The 26,212-nt window shown below is 47.6% G+C and overlaps 1 protein-coding gene across 4 annotated transcripts; it reads left to right on the forward strand.

Moving 5' to 3' along the window:
• The first annotated feature begins 498 nt into the window (after window positions 1-498).
• Window positions 499-26,212, forward strand: SLC52A3 (solute carrier family 52 member 3). Of its 4 annotated transcripts, none has more exons than XM_039355747.1 (5): window positions 499-533; window positions 8,708-8,809; window positions 22,391-23,472; window positions 24,407-24,530; window positions 25,604-26,212. In XM_039355747.1, the coding sequence occupies exons 3-5, from the start codon at window positions 22,412-22,414 to the stop codon at window positions 25,814-25,816; spliced, it is 1,398 nt and encodes a 465-aa protein (XP_039211681.1). In that variant the 5' UTR covers window positions 499-533; window positions 8,708-8,809; window positions 22,391-22,411; the 3' UTR covers window positions 25,817-26,212. The 4 variants fall into 4 exon arrangements, with proteins under 4 accessions (XP_039211681.1, XP_039211679.1, XP_039211678.1 ...); XM_039355745.1 differs by lacking the exons at window positions 499-533; window positions 8,708-8,809 and adding exons at window positions 15,968-16,200; window positions 16,324-16,519; XM_039355744.1 differs by lacking the exons at window positions 499-533; window positions 8,708-8,809 and adding an exon at window positions 15,968-16,519.

Consider the following 26,212-nt stretch of genomic DNA (forward strand, 5'->3'; position numbering starts at 1 on the left):
CCCAGCCAGCATATAAACTTCAACTCCCAGAATTCCCTAGCCAGCCTATAAACTTCAACGCCCAGAATTCCCCAGCCAGCCTGTGGACTTCAACTCCCAGAATTCCACAGCCAGCATATAAACTTCAATTCCCAGAATTCCCCAACCAGCCTGTGGACTTCAACTCCCAGAATTCCTCAGCCAGCCTATGAACCTCAACTTCCAACCAGCCTGTGGACTTGGCTGGCTGGGGAATTCTGGGAGTTGAAGTCCACAGGTCTTAAAGTGGCCAAAGTTGGACATCCCTGGCTAAGACTTTCAGGCTGGGGGACAGAGACATGTCTTCAGTTGGGGATTTTGCCCTCAAAAATGGAACCAATGATAGAACGGGAGGGGAGGGGTGAAAAAGAAAAGAAAATGGGTTGGGCTAGAGAGCATGTGAAGAGGACAAAGGTGACTTATGGGGAAAGATATAGGGAAGAGGAGGGGGTTGGAGTAGGGAAGGAGAAGCAAAGAGCCCTTTGCACGGAACAAAGGATGCAGCACCTAACCAGGTAGGACATGGATATTTTTTTAAAAAGCTTTCGGGTTAAATGAGAGAATGGGATTCTACTGATATACTGTAGAATCTGCACTGGATCGATCCATTAGGTTGGGGGAGGGAGGGAAATGACTTAGTCCAAGATCTAGTCTTACATCTAGTGTTGATAGCCACAATATATATATATAAGTTGAGACTCTAGAAAGAGTACAGAGAAGAGCAACAAAGATGATTAGGGGCCTGGAGGCTGAAACATATAAGGAACGGTGGCTGGAATTGGGAATGTCTAGTTTAACGAAGAGAAGGACGAGGGGGGACAGGATAGCAGTGATCCAGTATCTCAGGGGCTGCCCCAAAGAAGAGGGAGTCAAGCTCTTCTCCAAAGCACCTGAAGGCAGGACAAGAAGCAACAGATGGAAACTAATCAAGGAGAGAAGCAACCTAGAACTAAGGAGAAACTTCCTAACAGTGAGAACAATTAACCAGTGGAACGACCTGCCTCCAGAAGCGGTGGGTGCTCCAACACTGGAAGTTTTTAAGAAGAGACTGGACAGCCATTTGTCTGGAATGGTATCCTGTTCAAGAGAGACTAGATTACAATAGATTAGATAACCTTTATGATCATTTTTTTCCTGTGGGCACAATGGCACACATCAAAAATGAAATTGAGTTGCTTGCTCTCAGAGTGTACACACACATAACACACATTTAAACATTATGTATAGACCTACACCCTTACATATAAGTAAGATATAAATATTAACCTCTGTCCATCTTGAATACATAACGGAAGGAGGAAGCTTGAGAGTTCACAAGGTTAATGCTGTATGGAACAAAGCTGTGACTGAATCTGGATGTTCTGCTTTGGGTACCACGGAGACCCCTCCGCTCCCAAAAGGTTACAAGGAAAACAGGTTATGAAGAGGATGTGTGGTGTCCCAGATAACCTTATGGATCCTGCTCGAGCAACACTTACGTGCCCCCTCCTGGATGGGAGGGAGGGAGCTGCCAATAATCTTTTCTGCCGTCCTCACCACTCTCGGCACCGCCTTCCTATCTGAAGCTAGGATGCGTCCAAACCAGATTGTGATGCCGTATGCCAGGATGCTCTCGATCGTCCCCCTGCAGAAAGTGGTCAGGACAGGGGAAGGAAAATGTGCTTTTCTCATGCGACGCATGCCCACTTCACCTGGGTCTCACTGTTGAGCGACCAAGCCAGCTACTCGTTAGCTGCACACCCAGGAATTTGATGCTGGTAACCATCTCCACAGGTGAATCATTAATGCACAGAGATGTGTCGCTGTGCCTGCCTTTTCTGAAATCGACAACGATCTCTTTGTTTTTGTTTTTTCCCAGTATTTAAAACTAGGCCAGGTCACCAAACCCTCAACCTCCTTGCGGTAAGCACCCTCGCTGTCGTCATGAATAAGGCCCACTGCTGTTGTGTCATCTGCGAACTTCACAATGTGGTCGGTGGCAAACCTAGCACAACAGTCATGGGTCAACAGGGTGAACAGTGGCGGATTTAGGACGTAGCCCTGAGGAGAACCTGCGCTCAGGAAAATGACTAGAAGACCTACAAGGTCTTTCCCAACTCTTGTTATTCTATATTTGGTATCTAGTAAAATCTTGGTGACTAAGGTATCTTTGGCAGAAATAGGCTTATTGGCTGAATTCATATAAGCCACTGACTGGGACGACTGTAAAACACCCTGCTTTGGGGTTTGCACATAAACACAAACACACACACACACACACACACACACAATCAACAAACCAGACAGATTGCATTTGCATAGTAATAATAATAATAATAGTAGTAAAGTTGGAAGGGACCTTGGAGGTCATCTAGTCCAACCCCCTGCTCAGGCAGGAAACCCTACACCATTTCGGACAAATGGCTGTCCAGTCTCTTCTTAAAAACTTCCAGTGTTGGAGCATTTACTGCTTCTGGAGGCAGGTTGTTCCACTGATTAATTGTTCTCACTGTCAGGAAGTTTCTCCTTAGTTCCAGGTTGCTTCTCTCCTTGATGAGTTTCCACCCGTTGCTTCTTGTCCTGCCTTCAGGTGCTTTGGAGAAGAGCTTGACTCCCTCTTCTTTATGGCAGCCCCTGAGATATTGGAATACTGCTATCCTGTCCCCCCTTGTACTTCTCTTCGTTAAACTAGACATACTCAATTCTAGCAACTGTTCCTTATATGTTTTAGCCTCCAGTCCCCTAATCATCTTTGTTGCTCTTCTCTGTACTCTTTCTAGAGTCTCAACATCTTTTTTACATCGTGGTGACCAAAACTGGATGCAGTATTCCAAGTGTGGCCTTACCAAGGCATTGTAGAGTGGTGTTAATACTTCACGTGATCTTGATTCTATCCCTCTGTTAATGCAGCCTAGCACTGTGTTGGCCTTTTTGGCAGCTGCAGCACACTGCTGGCTCCTATTTAGGTGATTGTCTACTAGGACTCCGAGGTCCCTCTCACAGTTACTACTATTGAGCATGGTGCCACCTATGCTGTACTTGTGCATTTGGTTTTTCTTGCCTAAATGTAGAACCTTGCTTTTTTTCACCACTGAATTTCATTTTGTTAGTTAGTGCCCAGTATTCAAGTCTGTCCAGATCCTTCTGTATCTTAAGCCTGTCTTTTGGAGTGTTGGCTATTCCTGCCAGCTTGGTGTCGTCTGCAAATTTGATGAGTTCCCCATCTATCCCTTCATCCAAATCGTTGATGAAGATGTTGAAGAGCAGTGGGCCAAGAACAGAGCCCTGAGGCACTCCACTACACACTTCCCTCCATATAGATGCAGTTCCATTGAGTACAGCCGGTCAGCCAGCTACGGATCCATCTGGTGGTGATTCTGTCTACCCCACATTTTTCTATCTTATCAAGTAAATTAGGGCCATAAAGGTGTTGTGCAAACCAACACAGTGAACGAGTCTTGAACTGATCTGGTTATAAGGTTAACCCAGACACAGCAATAAACAGATCCATTAAGTTCAACAATAAAATTAGGAGGCTTGGTTGAGTATATAAAAATGTGTATAAATTTAGGCAGAACCAGCCTGGTGTAGTCGTGAAGGCACCAGGTGGGAAAGCAGGTGATGGTGAGTTCTAGTCCCGCCGTCAGCATGAAAGCTGGCTGGATGACTTTGGGCCAATCACCAGGAGATGGTGAGTTCTAGTCCTGCCTTAAGCATGAAAGGCAGCTGGGTGACTTTGGGCCAATCACTAGGTGGTGAGTTCTAGTCCTGCCTTAAGCTGGGTGACTTTGGGCCAATACTAGGAGAAGGTGTTCTAGTCCCGCCTTAAGCATGAAAGCCAGCTGGGTGACTTTGGGCCAATCACCAGGAGACGGTGAGTTCTAGTCCCGCCTTAAGCATGAAAGCCAGCTGGGTGACTTTGGGCCAGTCACTAGGAGATGGTGAATTCTAGTCCCGCCTTAAGCATGAAAGCCAGCTGGGTGACTTTGGGCCAATCACCAGGAGACGGTGAGTTCTAGTCCCGCCTTAAGCATGAAAGCCAGCTGGGTGACTTTGGGCCAATCACCAGGAGACGGTGAGTTCTAGTCCCGCCTTAAGCATGAAAGCCAGCTGGGTGACTTTGGGCCAATCACCAGGAGACGGTGAATTCTAGTCCCGCCTTAAGCATGAAAGCCAGCTGGGTGACTTTGGGCCAATCACCAGGAGACGGTGAGTTCTAGTCCCGCCTTAGCATGAAAGCCTGCTGGGTGACTTTGGGCCAATCACCAGGAGACGGTGAGTTCTAGTCCCGCCTTAAGCATGAAAGCCAGCTGGGTGACTTTGGGCCAGTCACTAGGAGACGGTGAATTCTAGTCCCGCCTTAAGCATGAAAGCCAGCTGGGTGACTTTGGGCCAATCACCAGGAGGCAGTGAGTTCTAGTCCCGCTTTAGGCATGAAAGCCAGCTGGGTGACTTTGGGCCAATCACCGGGAGACGGTGAGTTCTAGTCCTGCTGCTTTAGCATGAAAGCCAGCTGGGTGACTTTCTGTCAGTCCTCAGAAAGAGGCAATGGCAAAATGCTTTTGAAAAAACCTTACCCAAAAAAGGTCAGGGACTCGTCCAAGCAGTCCTCAAGAATCAAGATACGATTTAAAAGCTCAGTGGTTAGAATGCAGCATTGCAGGCTGACTCTGCCCTACAGTCTGGAGTTCGATCCTGACCGGCTCAAGGTTGACTCCGCCTTCTATTCTTTCGAAATCGGTAAAATGAGGACCCGGTTTGTTGCGGGGGGGGGGGCTGTAAAGACCTGCGAAGTGGTATATAAGTTTAAAGGCCGTTGCTACGGCTGTGATTGAAATAGGGAAAATAATGCAATTCAGCCCCTGTTTGCATCCACAAGGACAGAGATTCAAGCCTTGCTGTCCTCAGTCTACTGAAACTGCTGGGAAGGATTAGGTGAGAATGTTTTTGACAGGAGCCCAATCAAGGAAACCAGCCAGAATACTCCCAACAGGACAGTGACAGCACAAGCCCCTTCCTTCCAACCCTGATGATGTTACCCAGGAGGGTCATGAAACGTCTGCAAGAAAAGAACCAAACTCAAAAGAACACCAAGGACTGCACAGTCCTCGTCCTCCTCCTCCTCCTCCCCCTCTCCTCCTCCCCCTCCTCCTCCTCCTCCTCCTCCCCCTCCTCCTCCTCTCCACAGCACCTCTCCCTTCTAGCCCTGATGTTGCTACCCAGGTGGGTCATGAAACGTCTGCAAGAAAACAACCAAACTCACAAGAGCACCAAGGACTACACAGTCCTCCTTCTCCCCCTCCTCCTGCCCCTCTCCCTCCTCCTCCTCCTCCTCCTCCTCCTCCTCCCTTCTAGCACTGATGATGTTATCTAACTGGGTCATAAAATGTCTGCAAGAAGACAATCAAACTCAGAGAGCACCAAGGATCCCACATTATTCCTCTTCCTCCTCCTCCTCCTCTCTGCAAACCCCACTCCCTCCTAGCACTGATGATGTTACCTAATTGGGTCATGAAATGTCTGCAAGAAAAAAAGCAGAGCAAGTACAAATCAGCCTACAGTCATCTCCTCCTCCACCTCCTCCTCCCTTCTAGCCCTGATGTTGTCACCCAGGGGGGTCATGAAACGTCGGCAAGAAAACAACCAAACTCAAAGAGCACCAAGGATTTCCCCCCCCCCCCAGTTCAACCCTTCTCTGAGTAATCTGAAGGTGCAAAGACCCCCAGAGATTGGGGTCTACGCAGGGACTGGGGGGGGGGGAAGCAAGGGGACAGATGCTCAGTCTGACTCAGTCTGGAGATGAATTTCAAGGTCCGGAGGAGCACAAAAGGCCAGTCCCAGGGCTGGCTGGGGGGTCCCCGGCCGTTTCTCTCCCCCCCCCCGTGGCTCCGGAGGGAGGGCGAGAGGGGTCGTCAGAAAGCAGACAAAAGGGGCCATAAATCCACATGGAAAGGCCTCGCACCCGGCGCTGGACCTTCCCCCTTCCCCCCCCCCACACGTGCCGCCCTCCGCCCTGTCTGTCCGGATCTGAGTGACGCCCCCCCCCCTTCTTTTGTCTGGCCCTCCCGAAGAAGCCAAAGCCCTGCAGCAGCTGAGAGGCTGGCCGGCCCACCAGAGCTGGGCTGGGAGGGGGAGCCTCCGACTCCCCATGGGCTGGACCGGACCCCGAGCAGATGTGAGCCCAGCACGGCCCCCCCCCACCCCCACCCGGAGGATGCACACGCGACATTTGGCAGCTCAGGATGGGAAGGAGAGTGACCCACATCACCCCCTCCCTTCTCCTCCCCTTCCTTCCTTCCTTCCTTCCTTCCTTCCTCCTCTTCCTCCTCCCTTCTCTTCCTCCTCCTCCTCCTCTTCTCCTCCTCTTCCTCCTCCCCTTTGCCTCCTCCCCTTCATTCCTGCCTTCCTCCCTCTTCCTCCTCTTCTCCTCTTCCTCCTCCCCTTCGCCTCCTCCCCTTCATTCCTTCCTTCCTCCCTCTTCCTCCTCCTCCTTCTCTTCCTCCTCCTCCTTTTTCTTTTTCCTCCTGCCCTTCGCTTCCTCCCCTTCCTTCCTTCCTTCCTTCCTCCCTCCTCCTCCTCCTCCTTTTCCTCCTCCCCTTTGCCTCCTCCCCTTCCTTCCTCCCTCTTCCTCCTCCTCCTTCTCCTCTTCCTCCTCCTCCTCTTCCTCTTTTTCCTCCTCCCCTTCACTTCCTCTCCTTCCTTCCTTTCTTCCTCCCTCCCTCCTCTTCCTTTTCCTCCTCTTCTCTTCTCCCTCCTCCTCTTCCTCCTCCCTTCTCTTCCTTTTCCTCTTCTCCTTCCTTCCTTCCTTCCTTCCTTCCTTCCTTCCTTCCTTCTTCCTCCTCCTCCTCCTCCACCAACACGGACCGTTCTAGCACCGATGATGTTACCTAGCTGGGTCATGAGACGTCTGCAAGGAACCCACCCAGCTGGGAGACATTCAAGGACTGTTTAACCCCAGACAAACCATCGAGCAGAAAACGGTACCCTAATCAAGGAACTATCAAGGGGGGGGACAAAAACCCACACTCGCACCAACACTGCCAGGGCACGCAACTGTATATAAAAAAGGGAGCAAACTCTACACTCCTTCACACACGGCTGCTCTTTTTTCCAACCCAGACAGACACACCTTGCCGATCATCCCAACGGAATGTGTCTTTGGAGCCAGATTTAAACTCTGGAAGTGGAAGGGAGGTTTTGACCTTTGTCTGAGAGAACAGAACAGAACAGAATAGAATAGAAATAACAGATTGTAGAAATAGAATAGAATAGAATAGAATAGAATAGAATAGAATAGAATAGAATAGAATAGAATAGAATAGAATAGAATAGAATAGAATAGAGTCATGGAATGGAATGGAATGGAATGGAATGGAGTGGAGTGGAGGAGTGGAGTGGAGTGGAGTAGAGTAGAGTAGAGTAGAGTAGAGTAGAGTAGAGTAGAATAGAATAGAATAGAATAGAATAGAATAGAATAGAATAGAATAGAATAGAATAGAATAGAGTCATGGAATGGAATGGAATGGAGTGGAGTGGAGTGGAGTGGAGTGGAGTGGAGTGGAGTAGAATAGAATAGAATAGAATAGAATAGAATAGAATAGAATAGAAAACAGGAGGAGAAGAGAAGAGAAAAGAGAAGAATAGAGAAGAGAGGAGAGGAATAGAATAGAGTAGAGTAGAGTAAAGTAGAATAGAATAGAATAGAATAGAATAGAATAGAATAGAATAGAATAGAATAGAATAGAATAGAAGCTGGAAGGGACCTTGGTGGTCTTCTAGTCCAGCCCCCTGCTCAAGCAGGAGACCCTATACCCTATACAGGCATCAAATGACTGGACTCTTCTTAAACCCTCTGGTGATGGAGCACCCACAACTTCTGGTGGCAAGCTGTTCCACTGGTTAATTGTCCTCACTGTCAGGAAGTTTCTCCTTAATTCCAGGTTGCTTCTCCCTTTGGTCAGTTTCCATCCGCTGCTTCTTGTCCTGCTCTCTCACATCCCTTTGTCTTCTGAGGATTTAATGCCACAGACCCCTTGTTCTTCTTTAGGGGGACTGGAGGGTGGCGCCTGGCGTTCCGTCTTCCCACCCAGGACACTATCAGGCTGTGAGGTCACAATGGACTCTCCCACAGACACAGATACTAGGCCCACAGATGGAAGGCATCGGTGGGAACTGCACTTTGGATGAATGTAAAAAGAAACTTGGTCACTGGAGATTTTAAAGAAGAGACTGGACAGTCACCTGTCTGAGATGGTCTAGGTTCTCCTGCTTGAGCGGGGGGCTGGATTAGAGGACCTCCAAGGTCCCTTCCAACTCTATTCTGATTGATTGGTTGAATGGTTGAATGATTGATTGATTGAATGATTGATTGATTGAAATGGTTTAGAGTTTCCTGCTTGAGCAGAGGGCTGGACTAGAGGACCTCCAAGGTCCCTTCCAGCTCTTTGCTGATTGATTGATTGATTGATTGATTGATTGATTGATTGATTGATTGAAATGGTTTAGGGTCTCCTGCTTGAGCAGGGGGCTGGACTAGAAGACCTCCAAGGTCCCTTCCAGCTCTTTTCTGATTGATTGGTTGAATGACTGAATGATTGAATGATTGATTGATTGAAATGGTTTAGGGTCTCCTGCTTGAGCAGGGGGCTGGACTAGAGGACCTCCAAAGCCCCTCCCAGCTCTTTTCTGATTGATTGACTTTTCTTTCCAGGAATATCTCCGCCAGAGGAGACCCTGGGTCTGGCTCTCTCCGGAGGTCTGGAGAAAGGAGAGGGCTGGAAAGCAGGAGAAAAGATTTTGGTTTTCTGGCGAGGTAGGTGATTGTGGGTTCTAGTCCTCCTTGAGGCACAGAAGCTGGCTGCGTAATTCTTTACTGTCAGTCCTTTACTCTATCCTACCTCACAGGTAAGTGGGGGGGGCGTGCTGGGCTCACATCTGCTCGGGGTCCGGTCCAGCCCAGGGGGAGTCGGAGGCTCCCCCTCCCAACCCAGCTCTGGTGGGCCGGCCAGCCTCTCAGCTGCTGCAGGGCTTTGGCTCCTTCGGGAGGGCCAGACAAAAGAAGGGTGGGGGGGGCGTCACTCAGATCCGGACAGACAGGGCGGAGGGCGGCACGTGTTGGGGGGAGGGAAAGGGGGAAGGTCCAGCGCCGGGTGCGAGGCCTTTCCATGTGGATTTATGGCCCCTTTTGTCTGCTTTCTGACGACCCCTCTCGCCCTCCCTCCGGAGCCAAGGGGGGGGGAGAGGGGGGGAGAGAAACGGCCTGGGACCCCCCCAGCCAGCCCTGGGACTGGCCTTTTGTGCTCCTCCGGACCTTGAAATTCATCTCCAGACTGAGTCAGACTGAGCATCTGTCCCCTTGCTTCCCCCCCCCCAGTCCCTGCGTAGACCCCAATCTCTGGGGGTCTTTGCACCTTCAGATTACTCAGAGAAGGGTTGAACTGGGGGGGGGGGGGTAATCCTTGGTGCTCTTTGAGTTTGGTTGTTTTCTTGCTGACGTTTCATGACCTCCCTGGGTGACAACATCAGGGCTAGAAAGAAGGAAGGAAGGAAGGAAGGAAGGAAGGAAGGAAGGAAGGAAGGAAGGAAGGAAGGAAGGGGAGGAGGAGGAGGAGGAGGTGGAGGAGGTGGAGGAGGAGATGACTGTAGGGTGATTTGTACTTTCTGTGCTTGATTTTTTTCTTGCAGACATTTCATGATCCAATTAGGTAACTTTTTTTAAAAAAAGCCTCTTTTCTATCACTGATGATGTTCCCTAGTTGGGTCATGAAATGTCTGCAAGAAAAGAACCCAGCTCAGAGAGCACCAAGGACCCCACAGTCATCCTCCTCCTCCTCCTCCTCCTCCTCCTCCTCCTCCTCCTCCTCCTCCTCTCCACACACCCCACTCCCTTCTAACACTGATGATGTTCCCTAGTTTGGATGATGAAATGTCTGCAAGAAAACATCCAAGTTCAGAGAGCACCAGGGACCCCACAGTAGTCGTCCTCCTCCTCCTCCTCCTCCTCTTCCTCCTCCTCCTCCTCCTCCTCCCTGCAATTCCCATTCCCTTCTAACACTGATGATGTTACCTAGTTGGGTCATGAAACGTCTGCAAGAAAACAACCAAGTCCAGAGGGCTCCAAGGACCCTATAATATTCCTCCTTCTTCTCCTCCGTCTCCTCTTGCTCCTCTTCCTCCTCCTCCTCTTCCTCCTCCTCCTCCTCCTTCTCCTCCTCTCCATAAACCTCCCTCCCTTCTAGCACTGATGATGTTCCCTAGCTGGGTCATGAAACGTCTGCAAGAGAACAACCAAGCTCAGGCAGCACCAAGGACCCCACAGTCCTTCCTCCTCCTCCTCCTCCTCCTCCTCCTGTCATTTGTAACCTTCCCAGCTGGCTTCTGACAACCAAAGTCCATAGGGACATCTTGACCCCCTTTATGTCTGCGGAGGTTCTCCGTTCTCCTGATCCTGGTTGGCTCAAAGCTGCTTTTTTTCTTCAAAAGGCAACTGGACTGTTTTGTTTGTTTCTTTGTTGTTGTTTTTTCTCTTAGCCTCTTTAAAATGGGTAGACTTCAGGGCTTGCTGGCTGGGGAATTCTGGGAGTTGAAGTCCCATCCATCGTAAAGAGACCAAGATGGAAAAACGCTGCTTAGATGATCAAAATAGGAGGAGGTTTCAGCCCAGAAGTCTCTTTAGAACAGTGTTTCTCAACTTGACAATTTTAAGGCATGTGGACTTCAACTCCCAGAATTCCACAGCCAGCTAGTCTAGTCTAGTCTAGTCTACAATCTGTCTTTTCTATTCTACAATCTGTCTATTCTATTCTATTCTATTCTATTCTATTCTATTCTATTTAGGGGAAATCTTGGTTTAATGAATCTCTACTTAAGATTTTTTTCTGCAGCCAGCATTACTTGAGGTAGTCACTAGGTGGCAGCATGACACAGGTTTATAAATTTACTATTTGATTATCCGGAATGGGAACGAATTCGAATCTTAATCCTTTTTATTCAGACCAGGACTGGAAACCTCAGCTATTCAGATTTAAATGTTTACTATTCGTACAGGTGGTCCTCAACTTACCACTTAGTTTTGCCTAAGAAAAAACTGTAGCAAAAATGGTGATAAAATGGGGCAAAACTCACTTAGCCACTGCTTGGTGATAAAATGGGGCAAAACTCACTTAGCCACTGCTTGGCTTAGCAACATAAATTCGTGTGTGTGTGTGTGTGTGTGTGTGTGTGTGTGTGTGTGTGTGTGGTGTGTTGTGTTGTGTGTGTGTGTGTGTGTGTGTGTAGAGATGTATGTATATGCGTGAAAGAAAAAGGAATCTGTGGAGATTCTCAGTCATCCAGATCATGGCTGTCCCAAAGGTGTTTTTTCATGAGGCAACTGGACTTTCTTGTTTTTCTTTGAAGATGTTTTGATTCTCATCCAGGAAGCTTCTTCAGTTCTGACTGGATGGTGGGGGAAGGGAAGAATTTATACTACCACTACTACTACTACTACTACTAATAATAATAATAATAATAAAGTTGGAAGGGACCTTGGAGATCCTCTAGTCCAACCCTCTGCTCAGGAAACCCTACACCATTTCAGACAAATGGCTGTCCAGTCTCTTCTTAAAAACTTCCAGTGTTGGAGTATTCACCGCTTCTGGAAGCAGGTTGTTCCACTGGTTAATTGTTCTCACTGTCAGGAAGTTTCTCCTTAGTTCTAGGTTGCTTCTCTCCTTGGTTAGTTTCCCTCAGTTGCTTCTTGTCCTGCCTTCAGGCGCCTTGGAAAATAGCTTGACTCCTTCTTTGGGGCAGCCCCTGAGATATTGGAACACTGCTATCCTGTCCCCCCTCATCCTTCTCTTCATTAAACTAGACAGACCCAATTCCAGCAGCCGTTCCTTGTATGTTTTAGCCTCCAGTCCCCTAATCATCTTTGTTGCTCTGTACCCTTTCTAGAGTCTCAGCATCTTTTCTACATTGTGGTGACCAAAACTGGATGCAGTATTCCAAGTGTGGCCTTACCAAGGCATTGTAGAGTGGTATTAATACTTCGCATGATCTTGATTCTAGCCCTGTTAATGCAGCCTAGCACTGTGTTGGCTTTTTGGGCAGCTGCAGCACACGGCTGGCTCCTATTTAAGTGATTGTCCACTAGGACTCCGAGGTCCCTCTCACAGTTACTACTATTGAGCAATGTACCCCCTATACTATACCTGTACATTTGGTTTTTCTTGCCTAAATGTAGAACCTTACTTTTTTCACCATTGAATTTCATGTTGTTAGATAGTGCCCAGTGTTCAAATCTGTCCAGATCCTCCTGTATCCTAAGCCTGTCTTCTGCAGTGTTGGCTATTCTGGTTGCTGTCGTCTGCAGATTTGATGATTTCCCCATCTATCCCCTCGTCCAAATCATTGATGAAGATGTTGAAGAGCACTGGGCCCAGAACAGAGCCCTGGGGCACCCCACTACATACTTCCCTCCATGTAGATGTGGTTCCATTGAGGACCATACTCTGAGTACAGCAGGTCAGCCAGCTACGGATGGTGGTGATGCTGGCTAACCCATATTTTTCTATCTTCTTAAGTAGTAGGTTGTGATCTACTTTATCAAATGCCTCACTGAAGTCCAAGTAAATTATATCCACAGGGTCCACTTACTTTCCACTTTCTATTGTCATTTTTATCTTTCAATTGATCAGAGTGTTCTTTATGCAGCCATGCTGGTTTCTTTTGAGAGCTGTTATTTTTCCTCTTTGTTGGTATTGTGCTGGACTGGGCTTTTATTATCTCACTTTTCTAAATGTCCCAAGCTTCTTGAGTTGTTTTCCCCTTGAGGATTCTCATCCATGGAATCCTTCCCAAGCCCTCTCTAAGTTTATTGAAATTAGCTCTCTTGAAGTCCAAGACTCTAGTTTGACTGTGTTCTATTGCTTGTGCTTCCATAATGTTGAATTTCAATATTACATGATCACTTCCTCCCAGGGTTCCTATGGCTTCAACACCTTCTATCATTTCATCTCTGTTAGTGAGAATTAGGTCCAAAATGGCTAATCCCCTAGTTCCCTTCTCTACTTTTTGGGAGACAAAGTTGTCTGTTAGGTTTGTAAGGAACCTATTTGATCTTCCACTTGGTGCAGAGTTTGTCTCCCAGTTGATGCCAGGGTAGTTAAAGTCCCCCATTACTATTGTGATGTGCTTCCTACATACTTCAGTTAGCTGACTAGCAAAAAGTTCATCTATTTCCTCTGTTTGGCTGGGTGGCCTGTAGTATACACCTATGGCAATGTCATTTTTCCCCCTTTTATATTGACCCAAATGCATTCAAGACAGTTTTTATCATTGTTGTGCTCTCTTTCTGTAGAGATGTAGTTATTTCTTATATAGAGAGCAACTCCGCCTCCTCTTTTATTTGGTCTGTTTCTTTTAAAAAATTTAAATCCCTCTAGCTGTGTGTTCCATGTGTGGGTTTCATCCCACCATGTTTCCGTAATGGCAACGATATCATATCTGCCCTCATTAACCTGAATTTCTAGTTCACCCTGTTTGCTGTTCATAACTCTGTGCATTGGTGTATAGACATTTGAGTCCTTTATGACCGACCCTGTGTTTACTTCCTACATAACCTGTGTGGTGCCTGAGTTTCCCTATTATCTTACCACCTATTTGGTTAGTGCACTTTGTGTGACACTCGCTATTAGAAGCTTGATTTTGCTTGACAGCAAGGTTGATATTCTCGTCTATGTTACATGCACTGGTAGCCCTATAGTTTTTAGATTGCCAGGGACAGGGATGTTCTGTATCAATTAACTCACTGTCTCCTTGCAGACAGCTGGTTCTTTGCCTTCTTTTAGAGCAGGGGTCTTCAAACTTGGCCCTTTTATGACTGGTGGACTTCAACTCCCAGAATTCCTGAGCCAGGCACGCCTAGCTGAGGAATTCTGGGACTGGAAGTCCACGAGTCATAAGAGAGCCAAGGTTGCCTACCCCTGCCCAAATGCCTGAATTTTGATCATGTGACCGTGAGGAAAAAATATTTAAATATTTAAACCAGGGGTCTTCAAACTTGGCCCTTTCATGACTCGTGGACTTCAACTCCCAGAATTCTTGAGCCAGGCACGCCTAGCTGAGGAATTCTGGGAGTTGAAGTCCACCAGTCATCAAAGGGCCAAGTTTGAAAACTCCTGCTATAGAATATGTAAGGCAGGTATGAGAAATATTTTGAGGAAATCTTGAAGGAACATTCTGGAAAAAAAGAGTGGATAGAGGCCTAGTTCAGATTTTTGTTGGCTGCTTTGTGGCTCCGCGACTGGAAGAGAGGTAATTATCACTAAACGTAGAACAAGGGTAGGATTTCTGCTTTTTTCCCCCTCATAAAGAATGTAATACAGGTATGTAGTCCTAAACCAGGCGTCTTCAAATGTGGCCCTTTGGTGACTGGTGGACTTCAATTCCCAGAATTCCTCAGCCAGCGTGCCTTACTGAGGAATTCTGGGAATTGAAGTCCATAAGTCATAAAAGGGTCATAGTTCCCTCACGCTGGCTGAGGAATTCTGGGAGTTGAAGTCCACAAGTCATAAAAGGGCCAAGTTTGAAGACCCTTGTTTTAGCGAGTCATTGAGGCCACCTGGAGGTTGACCTGTGTCCTCAGGGTCACCTGAGTGGTGCAAATGGGTGTGGAGCCTTCTTGGAACTGCTGAAAGAATTGGAAATTAAGCTCCTTGGCTAAGTGTAGAATGAAAGAATCGTGATGTGTGAATTGGAAGGAACTTCTGAGGTCATCTAGACCAGCCCCTCGTTCTTTGCAGAAATCCAGATTAGATTATTCCTGACAGGTAGCCAGGCATCCTCCACTGGCTAAGCTTCAGTGGGAGAATGGGCCTCTCTCCCTCTTCCAGGGAGGTCATAGTTCCATCCTGCAATTCTTAGGGACTAGGAAGTTTGTGTTTGAGAAAGAGAGGCAGAGTTCAGATGATTAGAAGGCCAAAGTAAAGGAACGGTTCCTTTGGGGCTGTTGCATTATCTTTGTTTATTCTATTCACTTTACTTGACCTTTAATTATGGGGGTCAAATTACAACACTCTGATCTTTCCTGCAGTGTTAGCAAACAAGATTTGCTGATTCAAAAAGAAACAGGAAATGATGGAATGTTAAGTGGAAAGGGAGGCTTATGTTGCAGTTGGGGAAGGAAGGAAGGAAGGAAGGGAGGGAGGGAGGGAGGAAGGAAGGAGGGAGGGAGGGAGAAGGGGAATGGAAAGGAAGGAAGGAAGGGAAGGAGGGAGGAAGGGAATGGAAGGAAGGAAGGAAGGAAGGAGGGAGGGAGGCAGAAAGGGAATGGAAGGAAGGGAGGGAGGGAGAAAGGGAATGGAAAGGAAGGAAGGAAGGAAGGGAAGGAGGGAGGGAGGGAGGGAGGGAATGGAAGGAAGGGGGAGGGAGGGAGGGAAGAAGGGGGTGGGAGGGAGGGAGGGAAGGAAAGGAAGAAAGAGAGAGAGGAAGGAAAGGAAAGGGAAAGAGGTAAAGAAAGTAAAGAGGGAGGGAGGGAGGAAGGAAGGAAGGAAGGAAGGAAGGAAGGAAGGAAGGAAGGAAGGAAGGAAGGAAGGAAGGAAAGAGAAGGGGGAGGAAGGGAGCAGGGAAGAAGAGAAGGAAGAAGGAAGGAAGGGGAAGGAAGGAAGGGAGGAAGGAAGGAAGAAAGGAAGAAAGGAAAGAGAAGGAGGAGGAAGGGAGCAGGGAAAAAGGAAGGAAGGAACAGGAAGGAAGGGGGAGGGAGGAAGGAAGGAAGGAAAGAGAAGGGGAGGAAGGGAGCAGGGAGGAAGAGAGGGAAGAAGGAAGGGAGGAACAGGAAGGAAGGGGGAGGGAGGAAGAAAGGAAGAAAGGAGAAGGGAGAGGAAGGGAGCAGGGAAAAAGAGAGGGAAGAAGGAAGGAAGGAACAAAGGAAGGAAAGAGGGAGGGAGGGAAAGAAAAGGGTGGGTGGGAAATAAGAGGGAGGGAGGGAAGGAAGTAGGGGTGCTCTTCCAGAGACTGCAGACCACGGGGGGGTTCCTGCCCCATAGATCTCCACTCATAAAACCCCTCGGCCGGCTGAACAGAGAAAAATTCCAGGTTTGAAAGATTTAGCAAGCCAGCCCCTTCTTGACCTTAACAAGCCACGAATATTCAAATCGAAGGAGCGTGCACGCATTCCAACCCAACAGTCAAGGCCAGACCAAGCCGGAAGGAGCGAAAACAATGGTGCGGCCTGCTGCCCGGAGAAGATCAAAGAGTATTGGGGTGGATCAAAGCAGGGGAAAAATTCAGAAGTGGGCAGGACACCTTAAAAAACTCACTTTCTGAACGCTGCGAATATTATTGCAGGAGTCGGCCGATAAACCGCCACCTGATCAGAGTCCAACACATGCTAGCTACATAATCAGAGGCAAAGCGAAGACGTCGGGAGACAAAGTTGGACGCGCGGGTGTTGAACGTCGAAAATCGATTAATTTGTCGTTGTTTTTTCCTCGCTAATGCCGGGAACTCTTCCTGGAGCCAAGGAAAAATCAGGCAACCGGGGGTAATTATGTGATTATTAGATCATCTATATCTCTGTGTGTGTGTGTGTGTCTGGGTGTTTGTTTGTGTTGTTCGGGAAGGTTGTGTTGGTCCAGCAATGTGTCCCTCAAATCAATTGGGCTGAAGTTTTTAAGAAGAGACTGGATAGCCATTTGTCTGAAATGGTATAGGGGTTCCTGCCTGAGCAGGGGGTTGGACTAGATGACCTCCAAGGTCCCTTCCAACTTTTATTATTATTATTATTATTATTATTATTATTAGTAGTAGTAGTAGTAGTAGTAATATTATTAGTATTACTATTATTAATAATGGGATTTAATATTTCTATACAAGCAGTCCTCAACTTACAACCATTCAGTTAGGGACCATTGGAAAGTCACAACGGCACTGAAAAACGGGACTTACGGCCATTTTTCACACTTATGACCTTTGAAGCACGCTCGCGTGATCAAAAGTCAGACGCTGGGCAACTGACTCGTATTTATGACGGTTACGGTCTTCCAGGGCTCCCCTTTGGCGACCTTCCGACAAGCAAAGTGAACAACTGCACTTCACATCCCAGGAGAGAAAGAGCGTGAAGCGTGGCAAAATTCACTTAAAAAATTTTTCAGTTAACGACAGAAACCTTAGACTCGGTTGTGGTCGTAAATTGAGGACTGCCTGTATTGCTGCTTTTTGGGGGGGGGTGATTGTGTTCGTTGGAGACCACCAAGGTCCAGAGAAGGAAAGAAAGGAGCTTTGATTGCCAAACACACTTGTGTAACAGCACTATTTTGTGAGGTGCACTGGAGGCTTCCAGTACCGCTTTAAGCACGGTTATCTCTAGAGGACTAAAAACTGTCGTGGTTGTGACTTTAATTGGGTGAAACGGTGCATCGTAGGGGAACAATATTTGAACCCAGGTACCTCAAGTGGGCTAACTTACCGAATGTGTCCAAAATTGGGGACCCATGATTCCTGAGGGAATGAAATTTAGGGAAGCTTTGGCTCCTTTGGTGCTATTCGCTGCTGCTGTTGCTGGGCGGCGGCTGCTGTCACATGAACGGCATTTTCAACGTTTTCTGACAGTTTCCAAGCCAGTCACGCAGTCCCTTGCTCTGTCCTCCCATTCAGAAACAGCACTTACCTTCCTGGGCAGAGGAAGGGAGAGAAGGTGAGAAAGGGAAAGGGGAGAGGGGAAGGGAAGGGAAGGAAAGGAAAGGAAAGGAGAGGAAAAGAGAGGAAAGGAAAGGAAAGGAAAGGAAAGGAAAGGAAAGGAAAGGAAAGGAAGAAAAGTAGGAGGGAAGGAAAGGAAAGGAAGGGAAAAGAAAGAAAAGGAAAGAAAAAAAGAGGAAAGGAAAGTAAAAGAAAAGAAAGGAAAAGAGGAAAGGAAGGGAAAAGAAAGAAAAGGAAAGAAAAAAGAGGAAAGGAAAAGAAAGGAAAGGAAGAAAAGTGGGAAGGAAGGAAAGGAAAGAAAGAAAAGTGGGAGGGAAGGAAGGAAAGGAAAAAGGAAAGGAAAGGGAAGGGAAGAAAAAGAGAAAGGAAAGGAAAGGGAAGGGAAGGAAGAAAAGTGGGAGGGAAGGAAAGGAAAGGAAAGGAAAGGAAAGGAAAGGAAAGGAAAGGAAGAAAAGTAGGAGGGAAGGAAAGGAAAGGAAGGGAAAAGAAAGAAAAGGAAAGAAAAAAAGAGGAAAGGAAAGTAAAAGAAAAGAAAGGAAAAGAGGAAAGGAAGGGAAAAGAAAGAAAAGGAAAGAAAAAAGAGGAAAGGAAAAGAAAGGAAAGGAAGAAAAGTGGGAAGGAAGGAAAGGAAAGAAAGAAAAGTGGGAGGGAAGGAAGGAAAGGAAAAAGGAAAGGAAAGGGAAGGGAAGAAAAAGAGAAAGGAAAGGAAAGGAAAGGGAAGGAAGAAAAGTGGGAGGGAAGGAAAGGAAAGGAAAGGAAGGGAAAAGAAAGAAAAGAAAAAGAAAGGGAAGGAAAAGAAAGGAAAGGAAGACAAATAGGAGGAGAGGAAAGGAAAGGAAAAGGAAGGGAAGGAAAGGAAAAAGGAAAGGAAAAGGAAGGGAAGAAAAAGAGAAAGGAAAGGAAAGGGAAGGAAGAAAAGTGGGAGGGAAGGAAAGGAAAGGAAAGGAAGGGAAAAGAAAGAAAAGAAAAAGAAAGGGAAGGAAAAGAAAGGAAAGGAAGACAAATAGGAGGAGAGGAAAGGAAAGGAAAAGGAAAGGGAAGGGAAGGAAGAAAAGTGGGAGGGAAGGAAAGGAAAGGAAGGGAAAAGAAAGAAAAGAAAAAGAAAGGAAAGGAAAAGAAAGGAAAGGAAGACAAATAGGAGGAGAGGAAAGGAAAGGAAAAGGAAGGGAAGGAAAGGAAAAAGGAAAGGAAAAGGAAGGGAAGGAAAAGAGAAAGGAAAGGAAAGGGAAGGAAGAAAAGTGGGAGGGAAGGAAAGGAAAGGAAAGGAAGGGAAAAGAAAGAAAAGAAAAAGAAAGGGAAGGAAAAGAAAGGAAAGGAAGACAAATAGGAGGAGAGGAAAGGAAAGGAAAAGGAAAGGGAAGGGAAGGAAGAAAAGTGGGAGGGAAGGAAAGGAAAGGAAGGGAAAAGAAAGAAAAGAAAAAGAAAGGAAAGGAAAAGAAAGGAAAGGAAGACAAATAGGAGGACAGGTAAGGAAAAAGAAAAGGGAAAAGAAAGAAAAGGGAAAGGAAAAAGGAAAGGAAAGGCATCCAATCTAACAACTCCCCCTTCCCTTTCTCACAATATGCTGGCCAAGCTGTTCCCTGCCAGGCCTTGAAGTTGCAACAGTCCCAGGGCAGGGACGCCATCTCGCTCTCCACACCGCCCAGCCACTAACCACAATCAGTGCCTTAAAAATCCCGACCAGCCAGTTTGCTCCCCTTCTGCCTACGGCCTGTCTTTCCTTTTTTTTTTTTTTTTTAAACCAACGGTGGATCTCCGGCTCTAACTTGAAGGCGGTGCCAGCTATAGATAGGCGCCCAGGTAAAGGAAAAGCTGGCTAGATTCCAGCTAAAACAAAGCCAGTCGGCTTGGAGACTTGACTGCAGGAAGCCGTGGAAAGCCCAACCGCAGCCTGCTTGGCTAGGAAAGGCACAAAGGGACAGTTGCTCACCTGGGCAAAGGTGCTTGCAAAACTGAAGGTATGTTTCACGAGTCCTCGCTTTCTGCCCAGGCCGGTTTTCGACGCTAAACGGAACTCGCCCACCTGCTTGGGCAGAAAGAGGCCTTCCAGTTTTGGTGCACCTGGGACAGTTGTGCACATTTGTCCTTCGATCTGTCCACTGGGACGGGGTGCAGGGACTTGGGAGGGGCTGCTTAACCTGGCTCCCACCCCCACCCCACCCTTACCAAGCCCTATCAGGTAGAAAAGGTACCCAGGTGGACAGGGATGGAATCCCTGCATTCTTTCATTATTTACCGCTAGGCTAGAGAGGAGCAGACGGGGCAGTCCTCTTAAAGGGACAGCGCAGAGTTTTTCAAACTGTATTTGATAGCGGTGTTCCAGTATATGAGAGGCTGCCGCAAAGAAGAGGGTGTGAGTGCCATGTTATTCTCCAAAGCACCAGAGGGTAGGACGAGAAACAATGGTTGGAAACGGATCAAGGAGAGAAGCAACCTGGAATTAAGGAGAAACGTCCCGACGGTGAGGACAATTAACCAGTGGAACAGCTTGCCACCAGAAATCGTGGGTGCTCCATCACTGGAGGATTTTAAGAAGAGACTAGACAGTCACTTGTCTGAGATGGTATAGGTTCTCCTGCTTGAAGACCTCCAAGGTCCAGTTCTATTCTATTCTATTCTATTCTATTCTATTCTATTCTATTCTATTCTATTCTATTCTATTCTATTCCATTCCATTCCATTCCATTCCATATATTCTATTCTATTCTATTCTATTCTATTCTATTCTATTCTATTCTATTCTATTCTATTCTATTCTATTCTATTCTATTATTATTCCATTCTATTCTATTCCTATATCCTATATCCATTCTTTCTATTCCATATTTTCTATTCTATTCTATTCTATTCTATTCTATTCTATTCTATTCTATTCTATTCTATTCTATTCCATTCCATTCCATTCCATATTTTCTATTCTGTTCTGTTCTGTTCTATTCCATTCCATTCCATTCCATTCTATTCTATTTCATTCCCATTCTTCTATTCTATTCTATTCTATTCTATTCTATTCTATTTTTTTTGTAAAAAAATTTTATTTTCAATTTTACAATACATTACATTCTGAAAAATGCTTCAGATAAAAAATAAAACAAATTAATACACACCATTTTCGGTATTGCTCACCCATTTCCCCCCAAACCGCATCCACCCTCTGACCAACTTGCCTCTTTCCTTCTTCTTTCTCTTTCTCACTCACCCTCTCTCCTTCACCTTCCTACTTACTTCTCACCTTCTTCTATTATTCTATTCTATTCTATTCTATTCTATTCTATAGGAGAACCTATACCATTTCAGACAAGTGACTGTCTAGTCTCTTCTTGAAAATCTCCAGTGATGGAACACCCACGATTTCTGGTGAAAAGCTGTTCCACTGGTTAATTGTCCTCACTGTCAGGAAGTTTCTCCTTAATTCCAGGTTGCTTCTTTCCTTGAACAGTTTCCAACCATTGTTTCTCATCCTTCCCTCTGGTGCTTTGGAGAATAACGTGACCCCCTCTTCCTTGTGGCAGCCCTCAGATGCTGGACCTCTGCTATCATGTCTCCCCTATTTCTTCTTTTCTTTAGACCAGGGGTGTCAAACTCAATTTCATTGAGGGCCGCATCAGCATTGTGGTTGTCCTCAGGGGACTGGGTAGGTGTGGCCAAAGTGGGCATGGCCTACTGGGTGGGCATGGCTGGAGAGGGTGTGGCCTACTGGGTGGGCGTGTCCAGCTCTACATCGTTCGCGTCAAGGGTGCCCGTGGGTGCCTGGGCAAGAGTGGGACAGATCTGAGGGTCTCTGGCACAAGGGGGTGGGACCAGGGCAAGCGCCAAGGCATGGTCCACTGGAAGAGCCTGCTGAAACCCCTCCACCGGAGCCCATCAAGCCGGATAGGTGAAGTAGGAGAGGGCCATTTGCTGGCCACTTCCAGGCGATGGTGCATTTCTTCATTCCCCACAAAGGGTGACCCCTCCCCAGCATGCACCCAGGGGGTGGGCCGACGCAACAGGGGCTGGTTCCTCGCTGTTTCCAGACGGCCTTGTGGAGCTAAGACCGAATGCGTTTCAGCATAGATGGCCACCACAAAATTGTACATTGGCTCCCGGCCAGCCTGGACCAGGGCCAAGGCAGCGGGGGCTGTTCCCTCACTGTTTCCAGGATGGCTTCGCGGGCCACATGAAACTATGTCGCGGGCCGCATCCAGCCCCCTGGCCTTGTGTTTGACATGTCTGCTTTAGACCAACCAAACCCAAGTCCCGCAGCTGTTCTTCCTATGTTTTGATCTCCAGGCCTTGGATCCTCTTAGTTCAGTGTTTCTCAACCTTGGCAATTTTAAGGCATGTGGATTTCAACTCCCAGAATTCCACAGCCAGCAATGCTGGCTGTGGAATTCTGGGAGTTGAAGTCCACATGCCTTAAAATTGTCAAGGTTGAGAAACACTGTCTTAGTTGCTCTTCTCTGAACTTTTTCCAAACTCTCAACGTCTTTTTTGTAGTATGGTGACCAAAATTGGCTGCAGTATTCCAGGGGTGGTTTCACTAGGGTTTTATAAAGCGGTCCTAATACTTCGCGTGATCGTGATTCCCATGCCCAGGACTGTATTAGCTTCAGGCAAGTCCTGGCTGGCTGAGGAATTCTGGGAGTTGAAGTCCAAGCCTCTTAAAGTGGCGGAGGTTGAAAAGCACAGCTCGAGTCTTCTTGCTTGCTGTTAAGCCCCCGCTCTTCTCCCACAGGTCTTCTGCTCCAGAAGCAAGATGGCCTGGCTCACTCACCTCCTGGCTTGTGTCTTTGGCACCGGTTCCTGGATGGCCATCAACGGAGTTTGGGTCGAGCTTCCCCTGCTGGTGACCGAATTGCCGGAAGGCTGGTACCTGCCTTCCTACCTCACCATCATCATCCAACTGGCCAACGTTGGACCTCTCTTCGTGACTGTCATGCACAAACTGAAACCTGGCCTCCTGAAGGAAGTCCCAGTCATCTGCGTGGTGGTTTCCACGGGCATCTTAGCTTGCTTCCTCCTGGCCTTCCTTTGGCATTACACCACGCCCGTCGCTGGAGAACCGCACAGCGTGTCTTTCTTCGTCCTTACCTTCTTCCTCTCCCTGGTGGACTGCACCTCATCCGTCACCTTCCTGCCCTTTATGGCTCACTTCCACCCTCGGTACATCCCCACCCTCTTCATCGGGGAAGGACTCAGTGGCTTCATCCCCGCTATCTTCGCCTTGGCCCAAGGAGCTGGCATTGCGAGTTGCGTCCAGGTCCCGGCGCCAACCATCAACGCCAGTGTGGGCAACTCTTCCTGGGGCAACGTATCAGGGCCGGGCGACTCTCCCACAATGGAGACACGCTACTCCCCAGCCAACTTCTCCAGCTTGGTCTTCTTCCTTCTCCTGTCCGCCATGATGTTCTTCTGCCTGGTGGCCTTCCTCCTCCTCAACCGACAGCCCAAGTCGTGGGACCTTTCCACGCAGGATTTGTGTTCCAGCGAGATCACCCTGCACTCCATCCAGGAGGTCCCCGCGGGCAAGGAGGGGCCGGCCAACTGGAAGGGAAGCCCAAGCTACTCTACGGAGAGAAAGCTGGAGGGCGCCAGTGAAGAGGACAAAGGGGCGGAGAAGGTCACGTACACCTGCTCCAAATTGGTCTTCATCTACTTCCTGGTCACTTGGGTCAACGCGCTGACCAACGGCATCCTTCCCTCCGTGCAAAGCTACTCCTCCTTGCCTTACGGCAACCTGGCCTACCACTTGGTGGCCACCTTGAGCTCCATGGCCAACCCCCTGGCCTGCACCGTGGCCACCTTCCTACCCAACAGGTCTGGGCTCCCGGTCAAGCCGATTGTACCCAGGGACGTCTGTAGCTCAGGGTTCAACTGTGGGGTCCTTGTTGCTCTCTGAGCTGGGTGGTTTTCTTGCCGGCATTTCAGGACCAGTTTAGATAACATCATCAGTGCTAGAAGGGAGTGGTGCTTGCGAAGAGGAAGAGGAGAAAAAGAAGAAGAGGAGGAGGAGGAGGAGGAGGAGGAGGAGGAGGAGGAGGAGGAGGAGGGGGAAGATTGTAGGGTCCTTGGAGACCTCTTGCCTTGCTTGTTTTCTTTCAGACGTTTCATGACCTGACTAGGTAACATCATCAGTGTTAGAAGGGAATGGGAATTGCAGAGAGGGGGAGGAGGAGGAGGAGGAGGAGGAGGAGGAGGAGGAGGAGGAGGAGGAGGAGAAGTGAAGTTATGGGGTCCTTGGTGCTCTCTGAGCTTGGATGTTTTCTTCCAGACGTTTCATGATCCAACTAGGGAACATCATCAGTGCTAGAAGGGAATGCGAATTGCAGGGAGGAGGAAGAGGAGGAGTAGGGAGGAGCACAGCTAAGGAAAAGGGGAAAAAAATGGCGGACGGCGTTGTTTGGCGACCCCCGTGAAATGGTCGTTCGACCCCAAATGGGGTCCTGACCCACAGGTGGAGAACCACTGACCTAGTGGGGTCATGAAACGTCTGCAAGAAAAACAATCCAGCTCCGAGAGCCCCGAGGACCCCATCATAATATCAACATTCCAGGGTTGTTGTTTTTTCTCAAACTCCTTAACGGTTCACAAGCAGCCCAATCGTCCTGTCCCAAATCCTGGCTTAGCAGGGCATGTAAACCCAGGTTACCTCTTCCGCCTGCTCCCTGGCTAATTCTTGGCTTGCTCTGGGCTACCTCGGAGTCGGACTCCAGTAGAAGCCACCCACGCCCTCCTCCGTTCCCTCCTCCAGGTCTCTTCTGTTCTTGGGGATCCTGACCGTTGCAGGAACCGCCTTTGGGGTCTACAACCTGGCGATGGCCGTGCTCAGCCCCTGCCCGCTCTTGCAGCACTCCTACTGGGGAGATGCCCTGATTGTAAGTAGGCAGCTCCCTCGTGTTGGAAGGTGTTAAGAAGAGACTGGACAGCCCTTTGTCTGAAACGATACAGGGTTTCCTGCTGGGGGCAGGGGGTTGGGCTAGATGATCTCCAAGGTCCCTTTCAACAGTTATTCTATTCTATTCTATTCTATTCTATTCTATTCTATAATTCTATTCTATTTCTATTCTATATTCTATTCTATTCTATTTTATTTTGCAATTCTATTCTATTCTATTCTATAATCTGCTATTTCTATTCTATTCTATTCTATTTTGTAATTCTATTCTACAATCTGCTATTTCTATTCTATTCTATAATTCTATTCTATTCTATTTCTATTCTATTCTATAATTCTATTCTATTCTATAATTCTATTCTACTTCTTTTCTATTCTATACTTCTATACTATTTCTATTCTATTCTATTCTATTCTATTTCATTCTATTCTATTCCATTCTATTCTATTCTATAATTCTATTCTATTTTGTAATTCTATTCTATTCTATTCTACAATCTGCTGTTTCTATTCTATTCTATTTTGTAATTCTATTCTATAATTCTATTCTATTCTATTCTATTCTATTCTATTCTATAGAACAGATTGTAGATTAGGTTAGACTAGACTAGACTAGAATGTAGAATAGAATAGAATAAAATAGAATAGAATAGAATAGAATAGAACAGAACAGAACAGGAACAGAACAGAATAGAATAACAGAGTTGGAAGGGACCATGGAGGTCTTCTAGTCCAACCCCCTGCTCAAGCAACGTTGGCAACTTTAAGACTTGTCGACTTCAGATCCCAGGATGCAACTTTTCCAGCATGCAACATTCGAACTCAAGGACGTATATTCAAGGACCGTGGCTGGCTGAGGAACTCTGGGTGCTGAAGTCCAGAAGTCCTAAAGTGGTCAAGGTTGGAACCCCCTGCCCTATACCCCTCTGGAGAAATGGCTGTCCAATCTCTTCTTAAAAGTCTCCAGTGATGGAGCACCCACAACTTCTGGAGATCTTCCAAGATCTCAAATTGGTGCCTTCTGACCTGCCTCTTCTCTCCTTCTATCAACAGGTGATCACCTGGGTGTCCTTCACCGGAGCCCTCACCTACGTCAAGGTGATGCTGGGGATGGTCCTTCGCAGCTGCAGCCACAACGCCCTTGTTTGGTACGGAGCGGTGGAGCAGCTGGGCTCTCTGCTCGGAGCTGTGTTGATGTTTCCCTTGGTGAACGTCTACCACTTCTTCCAGTCTGCTGACTTCTGCAGCTACCAGTGCCCGGCGTGACGTGCCGAGATTGAAGCAGAGGCTTTTGTCACACCTGCCAGCCACGTGCATTCTGGGAACTGTCTCCCAGAAGTAGTCCCCCCCCAAAAAACCCACCCCTCTCTTTTTAGACAGAAAGAAGGCAAGGTGTTGGAGAAGATAAGATGTCTGCGAAAGACATCTTCATAGTCAACAGGAGTCCAGGTAGCAAAGGGAACGCCCTCTTGAGTTTTTGCTCTACACATCATTAACGTTTGGGGGGTCCTAAAGTAGGGTGGATGCAGCTTGGTGGAGAAAAACCTGGGTGAGTCCCAGGTGACTGTGGAAATTACAACTTTGCTGCCATCTTGACTTTGCTTGGACCTTGGCAACCCGGAGGAGGCAGCCGTGCGTAAGAATAAACGGCCCGTGAATCTA

This window comes from Crotalus tigris, unplaced genomic scaffold (assembly GCF_016545835.1).
Source record: "Crotalus tigris isolate CLP2741 ecotype Arizona unplaced genomic scaffold, ASM1654583v1 scf7180000018755.946041584:351173, whole genome shotgun sequence".
Taxonomy (NCBI): domain Eukaryota; kingdom Metazoa; phylum Chordata; class Lepidosauria; order Squamata; family Viperidae; genus Crotalus; species Crotalus tigris.

Excerpts from the sequence above, each read along its gene's own strand:
- SLC52A3 (XM_039355747.1), top strand. The coding sequence starts at position 22,412 with ATGGCCTGGCTCACTCACCTCCTGGCTTGTGTCTTTGGCACCGGTTCC. Across the intron at positions 23,473-24,406 it reads GCCACCTTCCTACCCAACAG|GTCTCTTCTGTTCTTGGGGA; the intron begins GTCTGGGCTCCC and ends TCCCTCCTCCAG. Across the intron at positions 24,531-25,603 it reads ACTGGGGAGATGCCCTGATT|GTGATCACCTGGGTGTCCTT; the intron begins GTAAGTAGGCAG and ends TTCTATCAACAG.